We start from the raw sequence: 25,512 nt of genomic DNA on the forward strand, positions 1-25,512 counted from the left end.
AGGTAGATGGATTGCATATCTATTAAAGGAGGAAGAAGTGAATTTTACAAGGAAATAAAGAAAATGCTCACAAAGGGATAATCGTAGAATTGACATATTGGGCAGAGAAGAAACATGCAAACACACATTAGGGAAGGAAGGCATCAGGTTCCTCACAAACACAGGGTGATGAAGAGAACAGCAGACAAGTCAAGGCACATTGAAGAGGGTAGTCACAGTCAATTGTAGAAAAGTAGGATACAGCAGACCGATCACATCATCCATTGAAGAGAAGGGAGAGCAGACCGCCACAGCAGTGTGTGTTAGTTATGAGGGTCATGCACGAGACAAAGCAAAAGGTTAAGATAAGTGAACGATATTTTACAAGTGTGTATGAAGAAATACGTGAGCACAAATTGATAAACACAGTCAGAACAGAGGGTAGGTAACAGATAGATACACCCCAATGGGGAAACAGATGGACCAGGCAGCAAAGACACCATACTGGAAGGAGGAAGAAGTGAAAGACACTCTAATTGGCGTAATGAAGATGCCCAAAGATAGAGGTCCACTTTGCTGTATAGGTGGAAGGGCAAGCAAGAGGGACACCAGTGAGGAGCATCTGGAAGAGAATGTAAAGGTGAGAACATCCAAAAGGAAAGGGCCAGACAATGACTGCCCAATAGGAAAGGGCCAGAGCATGACTGCCCACCAGGAAAAGGCACGAGATACACACTCCAGAAAAGAGATGACACAGTTGGGCAAAAAACAAACAAGATATGACAAAAAGTGCTAATCAATAAAAGGACCTCATTTCGAGATTAACTGACAACATTGGGAAATGGTCACTGGCCGGCTCAGGAAACAGACTTACTATGCTCATGACGGATATAACAGTCAATCAAGCGTCAAACCAGAGACAACTGTACAAGGTAAAAGATAGACAATCTATTTCAGGTATAAAAAAAAGCAAGAAATCCTTGGGCATAGTGATGAGATAGATAACCCACAACTATACCTAAAACTCTTCGGAAACAGATGCAGTGGTTCGAGGAAATGGGCAGTCATGCCGGAGATGGGCTTCTAGCAAATGAAGATCAAATATTGCTTCAGGAGAAGTTCTTCACTTCTATGCATTTTAATCAAACAAAAAAGGACCAGGTACAAATTAAGATATTTAGAAATATGTCTAACTGAGTCCTTCAGCTATCGTGAAAAACAGAAAAATATCCACCATTTACAATAGTGCTAGAATGCAAAAGGAGGTTTCTGTCCTGTAACTCCAGTTCTGTAGTAGGGGTATCTCGGTTATAGTCATAATCTAGTGAATAGTCTGGCCCATGTGCGTGGACCCCGGAGCAATCAAAAATAATCTCTTAAGGTGTCGAAAAAATGCAGAACTGCACAGACACTTAATAGAGAATTAAAGACAGATAATGCAGCCTGCAAAACCAGGCTACACGGTCCAGTACTTCAACTAGAAATTCCACCAAAAATCCACAAACAGCAAAGTCTGTCCATATTTCCCTTGCCTCAGCAGCAAAACCCCTCTGGAATGATAGAGAGGAAGACCTGGACAGACAAGCACCATAGGCTGCCATTATGTGGCTCAGAACAGGATACTGTGCCTTTAAGAGAACTTTCCAGAACTTCACAGTATCCCAGAATGCACTGCAGGTCCCTTTTACTTTCAGTTCTTTTTAAAGGCGTAACACGCCAGACCTGTAGCATTCCTTACATGAATATCTCTCTCCACCGGGGAGGAGGGCGGACGCTTATGACTATAACAGAGATACCCCTACTACAGAACTGGAGTTACAGGACAGAAACTACTCCTTCTGTAGTAGGGGATCTCTGTGTATAGTCATAATCGAGTGAATAGAATGGCAAGCCCATCCCCACACCAAAGCGGCGGTGGAGAAACGAGAAATAACACCACTATTGTGCGAACAGATTTCACAGCGAAGCCTGCCCAACCTGAGCGTCTGCCCTAGCATCAGTGTCCAGACAGTAATGCTTAGCAAAGGTATGGACCGACTTCCAAGTGGCCGCCTTGCAGATTTCTGCAATGGGAACATTACGGAGCAAAGCTGCCCCTGGTGGAATGAGCCTTAGGTTTACCCCCTAAGGTCTTATTAGCCTTTTGGTAACACAGTTGTATGCAGGACACAATCCACCTAGAGATGGACTGTTAAGAGGTAGCAAGACCGGTCCCGACTGATCCATAATTGATAAATAATTTACCTACGAATATCTTTGGTCTTTTCCAGATAACATTTCAACACCCTCCTAACATCCAGGGAATGTAAAGACCTTTCCGCTGGAGAAGAAGGATTCTGAAAAAAAACGTAGGCAAAGTTATGGTCTGGTTGACATGAAAATCAGAAATAACTTTGGGAAGAAATTTAGGGTGAGTACGCATAACAACCTTAGCAGCATGAAATACAGTAGAAGGTTCTTGGCAACACAACGCCTGAATTTCACTCACCCTGCGGGCCGATGTAATGGCCACGAGGAACGCCGCCTTCCAGGACAGGTGCTGCAACGAAGCCTTATGAATAGCTTCAAAAGGCTCCTTCATCAATCTGGACAGCACCACATTCAATTCCCATGAAGGTGAAGGAAGCCGGACAGGAGGGAACACTTTTTTCAAGCCTTCCAAAAAATCTTTGATCACAGGGATCTGGAAGAAGGAAGTCTGTGAAGGGCATTTCCTGTAGGCAGTCAATGCAGCGAGATGAACCTTAATAGAATGAACATAAAGGCCAGACTGCGCCAAATGTAGAAGGTAAGGAAGGATGATGTCTTCCTTGGACATCGTTGGGTCATAGTTCTTGGACTTGCACCAGATACAGAACCTCTTCCACTTGTAAGCATAGGAAGTCCGAGTGGAAGGTCGCTTAGCCTCCTTCAGTATGTCCATGCAATCTTCTGGTAGAGTCAAATGGCCATATTGCACTATCTCAGGAGTCATGCCGCCAAACTCAAAGATGAGAGGTTGGGGTCCAACATCTGCCCCCCGAACTTTGTGAGAAGGTCCGGCCTGCACAGCAGCCGTATGTGTGGAAGGAGAGACCGGTGAAGCAGGTCCGTGAACCACCACTGCCTGGGCCATTCCGGGGCAATCAGGATAATCCGTGCCCTGGACTGGGACAGCTTGATGAGCACCGCCAGATTCAGGGGAATGGGTGGAAAAGCGTACAGAAAGCTGTTCAACCAGTTGATCCATAACGCATTCCCCAGCGTCCCCTGCTGGTAGTACCTGGAGGCGAAGTTTCGGCATTTGCTGTTTTCGGCGGTGGCGAACAGATCTACGTCTGGAGTCCTCCACCTTGCAAATACTTCTCCTAGTACTTCGTTGTTTATGACCCATTCGTGGTTTTCCTGAATCAGTCTGCTCAGTGTGTCCGCCTGAACATTCTGCACACCTGGCAGATGGGTAGCCGTTATCGTCAGTCCTCTGGCCAGAAGCCAGTGCCTCCTGCGACGGAGTGCGTGATCTCGAGCCCCCCTGCTTGTTGAGGTAATACATCGTGGTTGTATTGTCCGTCTGTACAAGCAGAGAGTTGGTCTGGAAGGACGGATGAAAGGCCTTCAGTGCCAAGTGAACAGCTCTGAGTTCCAGGAAATTGATGTGATACGTGGACTCCATCGGGGACCACGTTCCTTGAATCTGTAGGTCTCCGGAGTACGCCCCCCAACCGTGGAGAAGCATCCGTCACGATAGTCTGAGTGGGAATGTCCTTGTGGAAGGGAACCCCTCTGAGGAGATTCTCCGCCGAACACCACCACTTCAGAGACTGAAGAGCATGCAGAGACAGTCGTATCTTGTCGTCCCAAGACCCTCTCCTCTGATCCCACTGATCCTCCAAGCACTCCTGCAACAGTCTCATGTGCGTGTGGCATTAGGAAGATACAAGAGGCCATCGATCCCAGAAGAGAAGACACCGTACTCACTGTTGTAGATGGAGTGGTCATAAGTGCCTGAGCCTTCCGAAGGAGTGATAATCGTCGCTCCTCCGAAGGAGAGACGCTTGCTGACAGCGTATTGATGGTGGTTCCCAAGTACTGAATGCACTGGACCGGAGTCGGGACCGACTTGGACATGTTGATGTGCAACCCCAGCTTGTTCGAGAGAACGCACGTCTTCTGGAAGTGTGTCTGAGCTTCCGAGAAGGAGGAGGCCTTGATCAATCAATCGTCCAGGTATGGGTAGACAAACACCTTGTTCTTCCTTAGGTGTGCTGCTACCACTGCCATGCACTTCGAGAATGTTCTGGGCGCAGACTTCAGCCCGAATGGCAGTACTGCGGATTGATAATGATTGGTGCCGACTTGAAATCGCAGGAACTTCCTGTGTTTGTGTGCAATGGGCACATGGAAGTACGCATCCTGTAGGTCTATTGCACGTAGCCAGTCTCCCTGTTGCAACATAGGATAAATCTGATGCAACAAAAGCATGCAAAAGTTTTCTCTGCAAATCCACTTGTTTGCCTGTCGCAAGTCCAGAATGGGCCTGAACTCGTTCTTGTCCTTCTTGCGAACCAGGAAGAACCGGGAGTACAGACCTCTTCCTCTTTGAGACAGAGGTACGTCTTCTATCGCCGTTTTCCTTAGCAGGATATTGGCCTCCGCCTGGAGCTCGAGCAGGTGAAACTGCGAGCTGACCGGAGGAATTGATGGAGGCGGGCTGGTGAACCGAAGACTGTATCCATTGCAAACAATATTCAGCACCCACTTGTCCTGAGTAATTTTTCTACACTCTGCTAGAAAAGATTGAACGCTTCCCCCACCGGAGCGGGTAACGGATGTAGGGGAAGTAACCGCTCAGGGTCGAGACCCGGCCGGGCCCTTGTTCGCTGTAGAGGACTGCTGTCCCCCTCTACCCTTCTGGCGCTTCTGGAAGGGTCTCCGGAACTGCTGCTGTTGTTGCTGCTGCTGTCCCGAAGACTGCCCTCGTCCTCTTCCCTGTGCACCGAACCGTCTCTGGAACGGGCAGTAGGCCTTCTTTTCTTTGGGCTTCTCCAAGCCCACAGCCGTCAGGGTCTCTGCCTCTGCCTTCATGCGGGCCATCTCATCATCGGCATGCTTTCCGAACAGGGTTTCCCCGGAAAAGGGCAGATTGGCCACCCGCTGTTGGGCCTCCGGCTTGAGTGATGTGAGCCTGAGCCAAGCATGGCGCCGCTGGTTGATCCCATGACAGTACCCATGGGCAGCCAAAAGAGACATCCGCAGCCACGCTGATGACCTGGTTTGAAACCAGCATCCCCTCTTTGAGTATCTCTTTGAAGTCCTCCCTCTTGTCTCGTGGCTGAAGTTCCGGGAACTGTTGCAGGGAGTCCCACAGGGCACGGTCATACCGCCCTAGCAACGCCGCATCGCTGGACACCTCCATGGCCGTGGATGCAGTCCCACAAGCCTTCCTACCAGCTGAGTCGATCCATCGGCTCTCCTTATCGGGCGGCACGGTTGAGGACGGGGAGGTAGAATGTAATTTCCTGGCAGCCTTCACTATAACCGAGTCAGGCATCGGATCTATCCGCAGAAAAGCCGGGTCCAAATCCGGGGCCCTGTACTTCTTCAGAAGTCGGGAGGAAGCGGCCTTCACCACCGCTGGCGTGAGTAACAGCTCCTCCGCAGGCTCTACCAAACCAGGCACTAGTGGCAGTAGAGGGCGAGACAAATGCTTCTTGTGAAGAGTCTCAAATATCACGGACGTCGTGGCTGTTGGAGCCGTCACCGTGATTCCCAATTTTGCAGCCCCCCTCAGGAGAACATCCTGGAACGTGCTGATGTCGTCCACCGGAGACACCCTCGTCCCTGGGGATTTCGACAAGGTCGGTGAATAGGTCCTGGAGGAGTTTGTGCGGGACCTGGATCCACGCCTCCTAGGACGACGTCTTGACCTGGTGGAGGATCTACGTCGAGTCCTCGATCTCCCTCTCCATCCGGAGCGTGATCGTGACTTCCTTGGCTTCGGTCGATCCGCCGGTTCCACCGGAGCGGGTTACTTTGGTTTGGACGGGGCTTCAGCTTAGGGGTCCCCTTGGGAGGGGTCGGAAGTCAGGGAAGTGAGACCGACCTCGGAGGGACCGGAGGTGGCTTGTGTGCTGGCAGCTGAGGTCGAGGTATAGGCTGCGGAAGTGATGGTAGAGGAGGAGGAGTAGGGGCCCTCGGAGGGAGCCCCCTCGGTAATGGAGGCGGGGGTGTAAACGGCCTCTGTGACGGGGTATGCACCAAGGAGTACATCGAACCCGGTGATCCGCCTTCCTTTCCAGCCTGGGAAACAAACCTCCCATGGTGCCAGACCTCCTTCCACGTCTCTTCGGCGTCGAAGAACGGCGACCGGACGGCGAGCGTCGGTCCCTCGACTGCGAGCGTCTTTTCCTCGGCGTCAACCATCTCTCCCTCGACGGCGAGTGCCTTCGCCTCAACGGCGACCTTGTCTGCTTAGACGACGACCTTGTCCGCCTCGACGGCGACCTCCTGCGCCTCGGCGGCGACCTCCTGCGCCTCGACGGCGATCTTCTCTTCGTCGACAAGGATCCCCTCGATGACGATCTTCTCCTTTTCGCTGACGGCGAGCGCAGACGCCGGGCCTTTCGACGTCGATCACTCGACGATGACGACGACGAAATCGTCACAGGAGACTTTGACGGCGGTCTGTTCAGTTCCTTCGACGTTGCTTCGCCCCAGACAACGGGGAACAGACTGTAGTCATCCCTCTCGACGCCGTAGTCGGTGCAATCGACCCAGATGGAGAATGGGGACGCTTGCTTGTCTTCCTGCCCCTGGGGAGCCCCCCAGAGGCCTCTGCACGGGCAGAGGAAGCCCCTCCAGACCCACCTTGCGCCTTCAGCCTTCTTTCCTCAAGGCCCTGAAGCCTGATCTTCTTTCTGTCCTTCAGGGTCCGGCCAGAGAAGCCCTGACAAATCACACACTCCTCTGGGACATGGGAAGAGGGAAGGCAGAGGATACACACTTCATGGGGATCTGATTTGGTCTTCTTTCTGGAGCACTCCGGACATTTGTCAAATAATGCAGGCATATTTGACATCAAAAGGGTGCAATAAACCAGAAGAAAGGCACCAAAGTACTCAACTTGAAACAAAAGTGAAATATCACCAGTAAACCCTTGAAAAGGGAGAACTCAATGCTCCAGGGTCCTGCTTGCAGGAGCCGGAAAAAAGAACTGAAAGTAAAAGGGACCTGCAGTGCATTCTGGGATACTGTGAAGTTCTGGAAAGTTCTCGCAAAGGCACAGTATCCTGTTCTGAGCCGCATAATGGCAGCCTATGGGGCTTTTCTGTTCAGGTCTTCCTCTCTATCATTCCAGAGGGGTTTTGCTGCTGAGGCAAGGGAAATCTGAACAGACTTTGCTGTTTGTGGATTTTTGGTGGAATTTCTAGTTGAAGTACTGGACAGTGTAGCCTGGTTTTATAGGCTGCATTATCGGTCTTTAATTCTCTCTTAAGTGTCTGTGCAGTTCTGCATTTTTTCGACACCTTAAGAGATTATTTTTGATTGCTCCGGGGTCCACGCACATGGGCGGGACTATTCACTAGATTATGACTATACACAGAGATCCCCTACTACAGAACTGAACTATCACACTATTAATCATTGTAGCATCATTTAAAACTCTGATGACACATGCTATACTCTTTGAACCAGCCCTAAATGCAGGATAATCAATTATGGACTCTTCAAGTTTAAAATCAATAACTACTGATGGTCTCCATCATACTCAAACAACTGAAGTGAGCTAGAACCTTAACTCAAAAGGTAACAAAAATAGAAGCTGAAAGTAACTAACAAATGCACAGGTGACTAATCAAAGGAAAATGCAATATTTAACAAAAGATTAAAATCATGTATTAATTAAACACATCACTTGTATTTTCTGAAATGATCTTTCAGTTAATGAACTCTTGAAACATTCTCTCAAACGTCTAATTAAACAATGTTCTTTAGAACAATTATTTTAAACAAATGTCTAAACTCTTGCTAAGAGATTAGAGCAAGAAGTGATCCAGTAAAACTACAGAGCAGTGGCAGTTCTTTAGACTATTACATCAATGATATTGCAAATAATTCAAAACATGCCAGATAAACCCTACATCTCAACTATTTGCAATATGAATTACAGGGGGGAGTCTATGTGTGTCAAATCCTGCTCAATAATCTATCTGAAGGATACATTACATTAGGTGGTGGTTATTGACGGCCTGGTTACATGTACCAAAAATACACTGTTGTGGATGCTCTGCAATATGATTGACCACTAGCTTCTACCTCGAATGTTTAAGCTGTATCCTGGGAAATATTCCAGGGTCTTTTAATTTCAGGGTCACAGGCTAATATCAGGGTTACTTGCTTCTCGTCTATCACCAAATTAACATGTCACTGTACCATAGTTAGCCACCTCATATTAGAAGGCAATTATCTGAAGATTACATGTCCTTTTTGATATCTAACAAAATCGGACCCCTCACTACTACATTCACTTCCTCACAGATCTTGCTCATTTCCTTCAGGGTTCCGTAAAACATCTGTTTAATTTGTAAAGGCTTTGCCACCTGTCGCTCAATGGAAGGCTGTTAAATATAATAAAGAGACTTTCAACTGCTTTGTGCCACTTCACTCTGAAAAACCAAGCACCTAATTAAAAAAAAATAATAAATACAAAATTTCTAAACAGACATTTTCTGTCTACAATCCCAGGTAAAAGTTCTAATAAAATCTACAGTAAAATGCCAACTCACCACAATAATTAACACTTCACAAGTCTTCTCTACTTTTCTTGAGTACGTAAGTTCTACCAAACTTCGAAGAAGAGGGGTTGGGTGTTAAATTTGCCACTTCCTGGCAACAAAGTTAAGCTTAACAACTCCTTCCAGTAACTCTTCAAATGTGCTTTTTAGCCCAGAAATGTTCCATTTAGAATACTAATTAATAATACACTCCTTACTTCACACATTAACTCAAACGTATTTGTTTTGGCGCATTTTAGCGTATATATATTCCATGGTCATTCAACGCCGATCATTCAACACCAGTCATTCAACACTGGTCATTCACATCGTCTCATCTCACAGCCTCAAACGACTTTGCTTGGTGGCACTACTCTTCTTTTCAGTACTACTACTCACATTTATCGTTCTACCTTCTTAAGCATAAACATACTTCACGACTTTGTTTCCTACAACCATATACCATTCTACTTTGCAAATTGTTCTACCATTGGCATGCATATTAACTTGTGCCGATAAGAAAAATGTGGTTTCCAAACTTAATGGGATTCTTTTGACTGTGGAATGTGGTGCTAAAAGGTCCTGCTGCTACTTGAACTTAGAACCACAAGGTCAAACAGACCCTTCAGTGTGGATTAGATGACTGACCCACCAGACATCAAAAACATTTGCATGTACATCTGCACAAATTATAAACGATTCACTAGCTCCTTTTTACTAGTTTCCTTTAAGGTTCACTTGCCCCTACTTACTCCAAGTAAAATTGTTTAATACACCCAATTGACAATGGCAACTTATGTAAAATCTTTTCATCGTATAAGATAACTACCATACCAATCAAGCATTCAGTTTCAAGAAATAAGAACATGCACCATGGGCCTCCATAAAGCTTAGAAAATATGAATTATGGGTGCCTTTGAAACTGGTCCTCCATGGGACCTAAATACATATTGAAGGGCATGCCACACATGTATCTCATATGCCTGCATGGTGAAGTATCCCGCTGAATGAAGTTCGGAATGCAATCAGCACATCACACAAACACCCAATACATTGTGGTCATTCTTCAGACAGATATCAAAGGTTACATCTGTGAATTACCTAGTTCACTGTCCAGTTCCTCGGTGTGTACCCCTTCTTCTCCAAGGCAAGAGCAGTAAACGAGATAGAAAAGATTAAAAGAAAAATTCAGACACCGGCACCAAGCAAGACACTCCTTCGAGCAAAAGGCATAGCCAAATTTACACAGATCGTGTCATAGTAAATAACATATTTAGTGTGTACCAAAAGGCCATCAGTTTATCCGTATATAATAGAATTCACCAGATGAAAAAGAGTGGTGAACAGAGTCCTTCCTGCCTGAAAATTCACACTTTTACAAGGATAATAAACAGCTGGTTTAATACAGGAAACAAAGTTATGTGCGACAAGTCAATTCGCCTAATTGTAGATACATTAGCACTTCTGCAATCAGGTCCTTGCTGTCAAGGTCTTTTTTGAATGACTGCATGAGAAGTAGAAAAAGAGAATATTTTCCTATATGTCTTATACTTTGGCATTCTAGCTCCAGTTACAGAAATGTAGACTATAATGAACATTTGAAATTCACATTTGGCATAGTTAATAGCTTGATCCTACTATGAATTACTGAAATAGGTTAGCTATTAAGTGAGGTGATGAGGGGCCCTGCAATAAATTATCTTTTCAGAGGAGAGAACTGCCCTGTGCAATTTTCTGGATTTTTTTTAATTCACATATTAACATGATTTGCAGATTTTATTAAATTGATACAACATAGCTTACTTCAACGTTTTCAATCACTGAATCAGAGAGCACACTTTTCAACTGTAGTAAAGGTTTAAGTTTATGCCATTAAAGCTAGAGTAGAAGCATCTGATCAAGTTCTATAGGACTCAGGGTAATGGAGAGGCCAGGAATTGATTCCAATTTTATCAATAAGGTCAAATGGATATATTTTTCCCCCCACCATGCGTTTATCAATTTTTTATTTATTCCAAATGTTCTTTTTTTATCAGTCCTATTCAAATTGAGGACCATTAGACAAGGGTGCTCTCAGTTCCCCCATTGTTTTCTCCTTGTTGGTGGAAAATAAACGGAATTGCTCTTCGAGCAATAGCAGCACCCCCTCCCCTCCGCGCCTTGAGACCCTCATGGGTAAGTAGTGCGCTTTGCCAGTACTCTGATTGATTGAACTGCCAGTTTTAAGGCTCACACAGCTTTCTCAAGGAACGCACAATGTTCCGGATTTAATTCAAGAAGGGAACATCTAATCCTTCCATGATTTAAAAATCATAATTCCTTATAGCTTTCTCACACAATTAGATGCTCTTGTAGAAGTCCCTATGAGTAAAAGTTACTAAAGTACAAGTTTACAATCCTCAAGGGTACACGACTTTTTAAAAACTTGGAGTAAGGACAAAGCTGGCTGGTTGGCCCGTCATTTTGATACATGGACTTGTGTCCAAGGAGAAAGAAAGCATCCCGAAAGAAAGCCTATGAGGGTGCTTGGTCAACCCCCAGCATGATAAAACACTTTCCGGAAGCAAGACTGAAGTTCATGGACTTTAAAATCCTACATGCTTCCTATAGGATATCCAATTTTATTTTATGTCAAATGACCTTTACACAGGTAGGAACTGCTGGAGAACAAACACTCACTGTGCAACCTTCAACACATTCTGTAGTCATGCCCATACTGAAGAAGCAATTGTTGGATATCTGGGTGGATATATAGGTATGTCACACCCTGCTCTTACCTAGTCTTCCAGCCCATACTCTAATGTTCTACGGAACCGTGTGTTTGATGTGAATTTTAGCTTTAGTTTATGTGGCCACTATCATGTTCACCTCAGACGTTTTGTCCTTGTCTGAACATTTATAGCCATTTCAAAATGTTAAGGAAGAACTGTGCTAAACAAAGTTAACACAACATGTTTTTCATAAGGAGGCCTGGTAAGAGCCAGGAGGAGCAGTCTCTTCGTGGATACCACTCTGTCAGATTCTACATAGCCCAGTGTTCCAGTGCCTGGGATTACCAAGTGTGCCGTACAAAGTCTGGATTTACCAGGTGCAGAAATAAATATACCAACGTAAAACCGCAGAGCCCAAGGACTAGAGGTGGCTCAACCAAGACACTTCGTGACCTTACCCTATCTGCAACACACGCAACTGACCTGCTGTGCTCCCCTACACTCATATTCAGCACTCAATCAGAGGAAGTGGCAAATCGCATTAGAAAACCTTCCCACAATCTGGCAAAGCCTGCGATGAACACAGTGATTCTAGGTCCCACAAGCTATTCCTTATTCTATTGAGATACCAGGAAGATTGAGTAATTCTAGCCTTCTCATCACCCCCCTCTTAAATCCAGCCAATTCTGAATGCATCCCAAACAGTGCAATGTCTTAGCTTTGCTTGAAGTTCTACAGATGAGAATTGAGAGTTCTGTTGAGCTCATTACTATTTACTCTTTGAGAAAACTTCCACATTGTGATGTGGTTTTACCTGGGCATTCTGTTCAAAGTAGAACAGGTGGTGACGACTCTGTACCCTTCTGCAAAGAGAGCACATTCAACCTGTGATGCACAAATACCCACCCCCTACTAGCATTAGCTCCAGTACTACTGTCCCAATTTTTGTTCATGAATACAAGAAATCACCAGCAAACAGTATGTGCATACCTGCAACTTTCACAGATGGAGAGTTGCCCAGGATAGTGACTGAACTGCATTCATCATCCTTAATCATCTACACTGTCACATGCTATACCTGGCTACACATCTGGCCGAAACGCGATTACTAGGCAGACTTGTATTACTAGTATTAAAAAGTGAGTGATCAGTGTTGAATTTGTAAAACAAATAGAGAGATACATCGGCAGGGTCTGGTGGCTTAGTGGACTAATGCATCCACTGTAGGGGCTTGTGTTTGACCTCATGATCACAAGTTAAAATCCCAGCGGGTCCTCTCAGCCTTTTATACTTCTGAGGTCGACAAAATGAGTATCGCTGAGTTTGGTAACAATAAACATCGGTTCTTCACCACCAGGATACCATTCTGGGTGAACGTGTGCTTTACAAATACATGGTATGTTATATAGAAATAGGTTCGGGGGCTCAAACTTTTCTTTAGAGTGTGCCACTGGCACTGATGAATTCCAGGGTTGCTGAAAACCAATTCGGTCTTGTCTTGCTTCCACCTTATACCTCGTTTTTCTCAACATCTTACCCTTTCTTTATTGCACTGCTGCAGTATTTCATCACAGCGTTCTCCCTTTGTTACATTTTCCCTATCGTTCTCTTCCTCCTATTTCTTCCTGTACCCAGAAAAGGAGTGCTGGTGCCGATTACGTGTAACCAAATTAAGTAATGGCGGAAATCTCATAAGGGGGAGGATGGCTATGCATGTCCTGCAAAAACCTATTTTTAAGAATGAATCTCTAAAGTCAAGCATGGTTTGAACAATCCTGTATGGATATTTCTGATCACGACCACAAATTAGACAAAATTACACAAAAAAAGAAAATGTATTTAGTTGTTCTCATTTCCATTGTGAACATTGGCTTGCATTTCAAAATAAATTCTGGATACAAAACTTCTCGCCAAACATTTTAATACAAGGAACGTTTTACTATCTGTCAGATATAGTTCTAATACTCTGGAAGGACACTGTGCCTTTGTTCTTTAGAGCCTTTTCACTGTGGGCCTAGCATAATAATCTTTACAAGATCACACATGTCAGCATATTATCTGAAACAGTAATTATTGAAATGTAATCATTTACTATAAAATCACATTCTGCTCCTACAAGAAATGTATGCTCATAGAAAATTTTCAATATTCCCTTGATAACCTCAGTGGGTTGGTAGCGCCGACCTGAAATGGGGGCTAAAATCAAAGCGCTATGAACTTACCTTCCTGTGTGAGGCTGCTTCGAAAAAGGGCATCTTGTTGATGGATTTGAACACTGCTTGTCCGGTCGTGGAAGCAGCCCCGCCGTGGTGTACCACGGTCCAATCTACGTGTTAAACTACACGGGGTTTATGGAGCAAGAAGTCACGCTCATGGCAGGTTTAAAAGTGCAGCCCCCATTTCAGGTCAGCGCTACCAACCCACTGAGGCTTTGATGAGATGTAGCGGCCATGGACAAACATTCACTGGAATTACACTAGACCAGTACTACGAAGACCAGAAGGCAGTCCTCTGCCACGCCCACTTGGGAGGAGTCACGGATGTATGTAACTGGGCTTCTCTGGCTGTCCTTGTGTATCCAGCCCATGAGGAAGTGCGGAAGGCGCACGAAACGCGTAGGGCATTTGGACTTCAACTTATTTCCTGGAATCTCTGTTCCTGAATGAGTGCTGTATCCGTCATGAAATAAAAGCGCTATGAACTTACCTTCCTGTGTGAGGCTGCTTCGAAAAAGGGCATCTTGTTGATGGATATATATATATATATATATATATATATATATATATATATATATATATATATATATATATATATATATATATATATATATATATATATATATATATATATATATATATATTTATATCAAGGCTACTCTACAAAAACAACACAGCTCACCAACTCACTATCAAACACCGTCTACACACGCAGACTCATCAAAATGTCTTCTAAGTCCACTGGACGAAGAATACGATATATAAAAAAACAACACGATTGCCATCCTCATAAAGCAAATACCAGCACTAATGAGACACCTGCTGCAAATTATAAAATACTGTTCACTCTGCTACAAAACAAGGTCACACCATCACCAAAACCCAATCTCTAAACTGCCCACTAATAAATGCTTGACCACTCTCTAAAAACAAGCAAAAATCTATGACCTACTCACTTACACAACCGGACTTACTTTTCATAACGGAATAATGGTTGGGAGATGACATGGTTCCAGTGTTGCATGAATCCGTTCTTCTAGGCTATCAAACGATCACACAAAATCGTATAAGCAAAAGAGGTGGTGGACTAGCGATTATATTCAAGCGAAAAATAAATCTCACTAAAGCCGACGACGTTTCCATACAAGATTGTGAGGCCCTCTTCACTCGATGCAACCCTACACTAGCCACCTTCCGGTAACTTCTCCTTACAGATGTCCACCTAGCAATGCAACATTACCAGACATTTCAAGACGCAGTTTCAAACCTGATATCACTACAATCCAACCTATGCATTCTGGGTGACCTCATCATTTGGTTTGACAAACTCAATATGCCTCATCCAAAAACCAACTTCACTTGCCTTAAAACACTGAACCTACATCAGTTCGTCCCCAAAACACAAAGACATCACTGGACACATCCTAGATGTCATTTTTGCAAATCCAGACCTAGTTACCTTTCAAACGATTACTCCAGTTACATGGTTAGACCACAATTTGTTCTAACATAAAACACCACAGAGCAACATATTTAACACCACATTACATGCATCCACCTATCCACCGTGGAACAAACTCAATATTGAATACTTAGAAACACAACTAACATCCACATATCTAGACACAATAAATTCCATTAAAAACCTACACAAATGGCTACAGGAAGTTTTTGATAGCCTAATAACACTCAGAACAACAAAATAGACACAAGTAAACAGGCACTTTAAGAGAAATACAGAACTAAAACAGAAAGTTAGAAAACTACAACACACGACTCAAAACAAAGGGCAATCAACACAAACTTCACTTACAGAAAGTGAGTTCTCAAAAAGCTTTAAAAAGGTACTAATCAGACAAAATTAAAAATGCTAAATGTGCAAATAGAGAACTTTACAACATTCTGACAGAATTTCCTAAACTTAAACTCATCCCATTACTAAAGAATCCACGGACAAACTGGCAAATCATTACACAACCAGATTAGACATGTTAGACTCCTATATAAAGCAAAAGAAAAACCACCAGCACCAACCCATTTCCAAAATACCCTCCAAGCGTAGGCTAACCCAGCCTCTCCATTTCGTCAAGCAAATATCACAAAGTGATTTAATGGATCTGGTCAAAGCAAGCAGGCCTGCCCACAGCCCTTCTGACCCCTGTCCATCAAAAATATTCAAGAACATTCTTCTACCTCTGTTGCCACACCAGTAAGAATCATCATCAAAAAGTCCTTAACCACTGTAATCTTTCGATAAGACCTACAAAAAAAAGGCACACATATGCCCATTATTTAAAAAAACTAGCCAAGACCTGTTTGCCCAGGAGCAGTCCATTTTTAATTGGTCTGTGATTGTCGGGTCAAACTGATAGAAAGAACAGAATCAGCCCAGATGTCACAGTTCATTTAAGATAACTCAATACTTTCTAACTTCCAAACAGGATTCCATCCAGGAAGAAGCCCAGATTCCGCCATCATTGCCATCTGGGATGACCTTAAAAACACAGTAGACCGCAACAGGGTTGTTACTTGTTGCACTAATTCTAATGGGCCTCTCCGCTGCCTTTGACACAGTTGACAATGACACTCTAATCCAAAGACTCTACGAAACCGGCATAGAGGGGACTGCCCTCGACTGGATCACATCCTAAATTCAAAACAGAACAAATGCCATCCATTCTCCACCTTTCTCCTCCGAACCGTACTTCACAAAAGAATGGGTCCCTAAAAGCTCTATCATCTCACCAATGCTTTTCAACAGCTACATGAAGTCAGTACTGGCAATCATCAATTAATTTCAGCTCACATGCTATAACTATACAGATGACACCCAAATACTCTTTAAACTGGAAAGTCCCAAAGACATTGGAAATTCACAAACCTTCAGTTGTCTCAGTCGTTGATCAGTGGATAACATGGAGCCATCTCAAAGTGCATGCTTCTGAAATGGAAACACTCACATGTGGAGATTGGAAAAATTATGACACACTTTGGACCTGGCCTGCTAAAAAATAAGTTACGGTCCCTAAAAAAGGGTGCCGGTAGGACCGATATGCAACTTCCAGCTCAAAGTACGCACTACCTGAACCATATCACGTTTGCCCTTGCTTTTGAATTGCAAGCGTGTAGCCTTTCACTGCTGAAATCAGATATTTACTTGTGTGTTTTTTTCAGGCCATTTATTGTGCAGCACTGCATTGGAGTGCATGTCTGTTTTCAGAGCACACTTCCTCTCTTTACTTTAACTCACCACCCCATACACCTGTTTCCTCACTCCCCCCCCCCCCCTCCAGCCCCCCTCCGATACTACTCGACGGCACACCAGGTGCTGGATGGTGGCTTTACTGATGTCTTGGATATTCCCTATGTTCCTCCGTGGCGTACCCCATGTCAGGAAGTCTTTTTGCTGCCCTTGGCAATTCCAACAGTGCCTACCACCTTTGTGTCACTAACAGCAGTAGGGTTATAAGCTTTTAAAACCTCCAAATGGGAATGGCAAATCCAATACAAACATCTGGCCAGGTTAAAGTGTAGAAAGTAATGAAAACATTGATCTCTACACTTCCAAGATGGCCATATTGTGGTGTAGCATCGCAACAAAACACAAGACCGCCCGTTTTTCCACACAACACGGCAGTCATCCTGAAAGTATACAAAGCTATATTTTATTGCTTTCTATACTTTTAATATAGCTGCTTGCGCACTGGCAAAGCCGATCACATTACTCGCTGAATACTTAAGATAAATTGGCTTTGCCAATGCGTCTTCCCTGATGTTTCCAATTCAAAAGCCCAGAAGCGGATGCCAAATTTTATAATATTTAGATGCAAAAAACAAGCACTAGCATAAGGGATAACTGTGTACACCAGACACAATATGTACAATAATCTTGTAAATGATCGAAGTACACACTTTGTTAGGCAAACATAACAAACATTGAACCATATTGGGCAACCAGGTAAAGAGTCCCACTGCTAATTTGTCTACTGTATTCTCACCCTGGATTAGGAAAGCCAAAAGAGCACTTGACAAAGGTAAATCTAAATTTGTTTTCTTACTTTCTTTTTCGATGCACCCGATAGAGCCATACTGTAACATTCTTCAATGTGAAATTATAGCATACACAAACTTCAATAACCTAGTTCTATTGTCTAACGCGTGTCCTCTGGAGCCAAATTGTTACCCACTCAGATCAAGTAAACCCCTGAAAGGTAAGTCAGTACTTACCAATTAGCATGCATTTCTTATTTTTTTTTAAAAATTGAAGACATTCAAATGTTTTAACAGAATGTCAGGCTGGGCTAATGAGAAAAATTAGCAGCAGATTTATTAATTAGTGCAGGCAAATATGATACGCAAGTTCAGAATTAATGGCCTCGAGCATTTTCCTTACATTAAACTAATATGCAAATGCAAACGGATTTCCTGAATAAGCACTATTTATAGAAACCATAAATTAAACTATATTAAAAGATGGCACCGTCCCCACTGTCCTATATCACATTCCTAAAAAGCAATTCCTCACATATTGATGGGAACGTCAGACACGGTGGCAACACACCCCTGGACTGACTGTGGGTTGAAACTGGTGCAGCAATGAATACAGAACTGAATGAACAAGAAGGCAGGCATGAAAAGGCTGTGGGGGCTTGCATTACCAATCTAGCTGCTGGGCCAGGAACTGGCCCTTTCTCTTCTTTTTATTTTGGGCGTCATCCGGTAGGTTTAGTTCTCCCCGTAAAACATCAGATGTTCACCCACAGTGCCCCACTTTGTAATTACGATCTTCAGATTCTTTTCCCAGTTGGTGACCATTTCTGCTCTAGGCATCTTACATTATATATAATAATCTCTGTCTCTTTTGGGCCCACACTTCCACTAGGGGAGGTGGGAGGATCACATGTGTATCCAAAAGTCTTCAAGCTGCAAAACTACTCATAAAAGTAAGTAACCTTTTTATTTAGCAGTGTGAATTTTCTGGATTCCCATGCTGTCGATTGACTGTGTAGTGGTATTTACTCCATTAAGGAGGGAGGGTTGAAGGGAGTGCACGCTCGCGAGCAGCTTTCTGAAGATTTTCTAACCAACCAAAGCTTCTCTGGTAACTCGAACGACAACACAGAAATGTTTTGTGAATTTGTGGACTGACAGCATGCTGCCATACAAATCTCATTTATGGACCTGTTCGCTACGAAGGCTATGGTCGTTCCCGTTCTCCTAGCAGAGTGTGGTCTTAGTCTTTATTCCAGAGACAACCCGTCTAGCTAGCCTGCATTATCCACCCAGAAGTGGTTCCTTTTGTAAATGGCAACCCTATGCCTGCGGGTGCAAATGAGAAAAAGAATTGCTTCTGTTCGTACATGGTCTTGTTTCTTGTAATACTTTAATGCTCTCCTTATATCTTCAATTGTTAAGGGCTCTTTCTGCAAAAGGCTGACAGCCGAGCTGTACTATTTGATTAAAGTGGAGATGGGATATAACTGCAGGCAAAACATGTGGACTTATCCTCATGGCTACCTGTCAATGCGTATTTGTAAGTATGGGTCTTGTAATGTTAGTGCTTGCAATTGACTGACTGGTTTACATGATACCATCACCCCCAACAGTTTCATCTCAGTTCTCGCAATCAGACTGTCCTATGAGGTACCATTTCGGCTTTCCGTTGGATCCTTCTTTCTTTTTCAGAGCAGAACCGTCTTAATTTTAGGCTCTTTTATCTTCCTCAATCCTCTTAGTTGAGGTGTGAAGGTCTGCATTAGCAGAGATTTTCATCTTCAATCCATGAGGTTCTTTAGTTTTTGTTTTCCTATCAGCTGTCTTGGGCTTCGGTGTTGAGGGGGCTTTGGGATCTCAACCCTACTGCGATCTTGTGGGCTCTTAGGTAAATGTTTTCTCGGCGCTTCTACCTCCGTGTTTTATTTAGGGCCTCTTCTCCCTGCATTTAAAAAATTGCATTTCCTCGATGTCTAAAACAAGCCTCCCCCACCTGGCGTCTCCTTGAGTCTTCAGTATCTTCTATGATTTTTTCATCACTCTATATCTTTAAGGGACTGTTTAGACTGTGCCATGGCAAAATGAACCCACCTTTGCTTCTCCCTTACTCTAAGGAGTCTTGGTACAAATTCAGGAGATGCTTTAAACCACTCTGTCTGCTGATCCTTGGGAAGCACAAATTGCACACTGTGTTTGCCCTTCTCTGCTAGATCATGATGGCTCTTAGGACAGAATTTAGAAGGGGTATTTTCTGTCCCTTCAGTTTACAAATGCAAAGTGTTTTCAGCCACAGACTAGTACTTCAACCAAATCTCAAAGCCCACCACAAACTCCTGTATTTTCAGGGATTTTCTTTGGAGACTTCCATCTCTCCTCAGTCTTGTGCTGTCATCAACTACATTTATCTTTTCTGGTGCCTTCCTCAGGTTCTTTGGTGTCTTTGACCAGTGCTGCGGATTATTGCTTCTAAACCCAACGGCAGAAAAAGTCTAAAGATAGACCATGCACAGGTGCATTGTTGGCATACACCTGATGTTATCGGGGAGAGGATTAAACTCACCTCCTCAGTGGACCCCCGCCCCCCCCCAAAAAAAAGGAAAGAAGGAACAATTCTTTCTGGACCCAATCTCTCGATAGCAGAATAATGAAAATCATGTGAATCCAGAAAAGATTAGCACTGCAAAATGTATATGGCTATGGTCTGTGCTCCTGTTGAGCTCTTATACTCATATCATTAACAATTCAACGTTTTATCTCCACCTTAAACTATTGTTTAAAGTGCACCTGAATACGATTACCAAAAAAGGTGTACCTATTGTATGAAACATACTGCAATGCCTAGCCAAAGCTTTGTTTGATCCTATTATCAGGAGAGGACAATGTACAAAACGCAAAAGTATTTAAAGAACTCAGTCTCCCTTTACATGAGGCCTAAGAAGGCCAGCTTTTCAGTTCCTGACAAGCTCCTACAGTGGGAATTTTCATTTTGAGTCAAATATGTGCTAAAATCCTCACACGGTAATTCAAATATATGCTATAATCCTCCTATATTACATCCAACTGTTCAGTTCAAGCTCCCATTCACCCATCTTTCCATAGATCTTATCTACATTTTCAAATGAATACCTCAGCTAGCTCCAAAGGTGTCCACGTCAGTAATATATGATACAGTGGCAACAAATCAGAGATGCTGGACATGGAGGGTTGTTTTGTAGTGGTCATCAATTTATGGCTTTTGTATCAGCCCTTGCATCATTGGAAATAGCCCAAAGGTGCTGACACAAAGCTCGAGTCCAGAGACTGATATTCTTCCAAAAACAAAGCAAGGCTTGAAAACATATGCATGTGGGGTTGACTTTGGGGTTTTGCTTCAGATCAGACAAACTGTGAAAATAATATTAATTAATTCTGACTTTTCTATTTCGTGGCGTTTGACCCACACAGATAGGTAGAAGTGTAGATTCAGCCTCTTTGACAAAAGAAAATCTTTACTAATTAATATTCAAGGTAAGAAGAGGTGTCACGAAACACTGTCAGCCTACACTGCGCCCTTCTGGATTGCAGATGAAATGGAGCACTTGATCAGCATGTTTAGCTGTTAAATCTATATCTGAGTTATGTTTAAGACATATGACAATTTTGCTATGAAAACCATCTTTATGCAGCTTGAGTCAGTCTACCATTAGGTCTCTGAATGACTGGCGGTAAATGGAAACCCTAAATGATACCAGTAAGGGCTCAAGTAAAGTAAAAAAGGCCATGATCAAAATTTAAGACCAGAACAAAAAGAAATAAGGCAATGTTAAAAAGAAAAAAATACACTTATAAATTAAATGAAAACTGCACAAACAAAACAAATACAAAGGTTGAGAGAAAGTATGGCAGTGTATGCATCACAAATGAGGTAGGATCCAAACATAGGGTAGGATGTAGGAATATGAGTAACATAAGATCAATTGGTGGTTCAGCATTTATAGCATAACATAGATCAACAATAAAGAAAAATAGCTAAAATGCATCTGAGATCATTTCTCAGAAGCGACGCAATATTCAACTGCATTTGACTTCACTTGATCCCGCTCTGGGAATCAAGCCTTCTTTGATGCTTATCAAATATGCTGACTTTTATAAAAGAGGATTCCTCACTATTTGATTCAGCAATAGCATGTGTGTGGTACTTCAGATACCTTCAAAACCTATAGCTATAATGCTTTTTCTCACTAATTTACCTTGAATTAGTTTTTAATCTATAGATTTTACAACAATAAAATTCACAGGCAAAAATCACTGCTCAGGACTTTTTTGAAAGCATGATAGCCCTCACAAAGAAGTCATTGTGTGCTTCAGGCCCTACACCAAAGCAACATCTAGAGATCTATACTTTGGCTTAAGAGACAATTGCTGAAAGAAGCAGAAATTAGGCCATTTTTCCTCATCTTTACTGTTTACCGTTATTTGGGTCAGACAATAATTTTTGTTTAGACTTTACATTAAGTAGGTTGTTGCAGACCCGAAAATGTAGATTCCTGGCATAATCGTTTCACATATTGCTGGGATGGGAATGTCCGAGGCTAGGGAATAGGCAGGCATGTACCCCTGCACTGAGTGCCTGACTGCTTTGAAACTGGTGTCTGGAATTTTTATTTCGATCCTGGCATCTTGTTAATCTAGTGTGTGCACTGAGGCCCAAGTCTGACCCTGGAACCACTGGGTCCTGATCCTGATCTGTGACCTGGAGGGGAGCACAAAGCTTTTTCTAGTAGCAGGCTTACAGGACTGTCCATGCTTCAGGAAAATTACAAATCATGTGTGACCCGACCTTTTCTACCTGTCTGGTCGAGGGTAGGCTAGTGACCCCTCTGATATAAAGTTCCCTTAATCTTTGCGCTCACATTCCATGTGTGTTGAGTGCATAATTGTGCATCGAGTGTGTGACAGATGCATGGTGGTGGGACTTGGTGTGTGGTGAAAGAAAATATGGAGGCCACCGAGATCTGTGTTGGGGTCTTCCGGTTTCGCATGGCACAAGATGGAAGGTGGGTACAGCTTCTCCTTAATGTGGAAGAGTGGGGACTCAATTGCTGCAGCTGAAAGATGGAAACCCAGACAGTGAAGTGAAGGAAGATGGTGACAAGACTGCACTACCCTTATGGAGAACTAATCAACAGCCCTTTGCTAACAAGGTCCTCATTACATTTCTGAGTATTGTACCACAGTACAGCCATTTGTGGATGGTCTAGTTGTATGTAGGAGGAGGGGGTAAAGAGGGAGACTGGGGATATGAGCAGGCTCATGGCACGGATGTACAGCTGTTGCACCAAAGGCACGCCCTTCTGCACCATCTGCGTACATTCCGTGGCCAGCACCCCTGGCGGTCTCAAAATAGATTTTGTACTAGTGGTGGAACTGTACAGAGAGCTTTTAGGTAAGTTGCCTCACTGTGGCGATGCCATTCATCGGTCACGATTTGAGGGCCCTTTTAATTGCACTGTAAGGAGGTATTTACCGGCAATTGGCTTAAATAGAATGGCTTCGACCTCTGAGGTCTCTGACAAAGGGGTCTCTCTGGTAAGCTTATAAATAAACGCTCCCTACCCAAACATTCCCAAGAAGTGTTTGATCTTTTGAATGACCGATATCTTGATTTTCTGTTTATTACGGAGTCCTGGCTTAAAGAGTGGTCTAATCCTAATATTGCTGCTGCGCTACCTCTGGGTTACTCCACTCTTAGACACGATATATCTGAGGTCCATGGTGGAGAGTTTGCTATTATCTTTCACAGCACCTTCCAGTTTTGCTTGTTTGAGGTGGAGAATCTAAGAGTGGCTGAAAGTCTGGGATTTTGTATTAAAGTTAGTCATTCTTGTCTCTTTGTGGGCATTCTAATCTGTTGCCCGTATAGTGTCTTAAGCCCCTTGGGAGATGTTCTCACCCTATTTATTGCGTATTCTAATTTCACCTGGTTAGGTGATTTTAGTTGTCATTTTGTTGACCCTGGGTACCCAGATACAGTCTATGCGAGATTTTAATGGTCCTGTGTCTTTTTCAATTAGTAGTTGGCCCTGCTCACTTAGCTGGCGGTACTCTGCATGTGATGTACACAAATGCCCCCCTCATTAGTTTGGGAGTTCTGGAAGTACAGGAATGGTACCATTGGTTGATCCCTTCATACCGGCATACTTGCGATCTCTGGCTAGCCGATAATCAGACTGACTCCGCTTCTGTGTGTAGTCCATCACAATCCCTTTGTGACATGCTGTCGAATTTCTTTGAAGAAAAGATCGTAGCGATTTAAAAGGGGTTTGATGTGAATTGCCTTGAGCAGAGTCATCATCACGGTATGGGACAAGCAGTCTGTCCACAAACTCCTCTCTAGCAGACTTACAGCATTTTCACTGTTGCAATCGCAACATGCTATTCTCTCTTGCAAATCTGGGTATTCTCTCAATCGGTGGCTGGTTGTCATATTCTATAGGGCTATTGAAATGGTGAATCTGATCATTACTCACATATTAAATATCTCACTCTCTCTGGTAGTAGTTCCAGCTCCTTTTAAGCTGGCAGTGCTTGAACCTCATTTGAAAAAAACGAAACAATCTTTCGATTCTGGCCAACTTTAGACCCATCTTGCTACTTCCCGCACTAACAAAGATTTTACAAACAACTTCTTTGGAAAATGCTAAGGCTTTTCACCATCTTCGATTTGGGTTTAGGCTCAGCCACTCTATGGAATCAACCTTGCTGGAGGTTTCTGATACACTAAAGAGGACGTTGGATAGTGGCCATATCCTTCTGAATTTATTGGCAGCATTTCATTGCAGAAAGGTGTCTATAGGGCAATTCTCGTCAGAAGAGAAATTATTATAGCCTTACAGTCTCTACCAGCCATTAAAGGCCTTCTCTAGCGTCGGCTTGGTCGTTAAACAAGGGAGGAGGCCTTTAATAGCCGGTAGAGGCCGCTGAGGAGGGCTCCAAGGCTATTCAGACATTCTGTACCTAGAAGGCAGAATGTTCTAATTAGTAAAACCAAACGCTTCTCGGAGGGGGTTTAAATCCCATCAGGCTCCTAGAGTCATTCGTTTACAGAAACAGCTGTGAACAAAGTCAAACATTGGAATGTTGGAGCTCTGGGCTTCTACCAGCCATTAGAAGCCCGGATCACCCTAATGTTTTCAATGGAGCTTCCAACATTCCATTGTTCTAACAACATTTGGTGTTCCGCAGGGCTCTTTACTCAGCTCCTCTTTATTAAATGTTTACATGGCTCCTCTGATATCATTAAATAGCTCCTTTGGAATCTCTACCTCCTATGCTGATGACACCCGACTGATTTAGTCTTTGGACAAAAATTCCTTTGAGTCTGAACACAATTTTTAGAATCGTTTCACCGACATTATAACATGGTTGGTAAGTAACCATCTTAAGTGCAACACAGACAAGAGAGAAATACTCTTGTATGAGAAGCATAATTTGCTATCCCCCATTAGGTGGCGGCCTGATTGTGTGCCCATCACCTGTTGAGGTTGCCAGAAACCTGGGAGTAAAATTTGACAATGTTTTGTCCTTAAGCCCACAAGTCTGGTCAGTTGCAGGCTGGGGCTTTTCTCTGATTAAATCATTAAAACGTTTTTTTTATTTTTCTCCATTTAGCCACAGGGAAAACGGTGGCTATTGCACTCCTGACCTCAAGGTTCCACCTTAACTATCTGAACATAATTACTCAGGAGATGGAGGCCATGGAGATGGAGGCCATGGAGTTCGGCACTGGTTCTCCCATTTGAAACTCTGGTGGGTGGCCGGCAGTGGCAGGAGTCTGTCAGTCACCAGTGGCCAAAATGAGAAATCTGAGCGTTGTCTGGG

The 25,512-nt window shown here is 43.6% G+C and overlaps 1 protein-coding gene across 12 annotated transcripts in view; it reads right to left on the reverse strand.

The window, feature by feature from the left end:
- The window catches only part of MAGI1 (membrane associated guanylate kinase, WW and PDZ domain containing 1), a 1,125,105-nt gene that overhangs the window by 199,731 nt on the left and 899,862 nt on the right, over nucleotides 1-25,512 (reverse strand). For 8 of the 12 annotated variants that reach the window (XM_086939092.1, XM_086939090.1, XM_086939096.1 and 5 more), the window contains one exon: nucleotides 9,834-9,869. The exons of the other annotated variants lie outside the window; for them this stretch is intronic. In XM_086939092.1, coding sequence (XP_086795218.1) covers nucleotides 9,834-9,869 — 36 coding nt within the window. The remainder of the gene's footprint in view (nucleotides 1-9,833; nucleotides 9,870-25,512) is intronic. 12 annotated transcript variants of the gene reach the window in all.

This window comes from Lissotriton vulgaris, chromosome 9, assembly GCF_964263255.1.
Source record: "Lissotriton vulgaris chromosome 9, aLisVul1.2, whole genome shotgun sequence".
Classification (NCBI taxonomy): Eukaryota; Metazoa; Chordata; class Amphibia; order Caudata; family Salamandridae; genus Lissotriton; species Lissotriton vulgaris.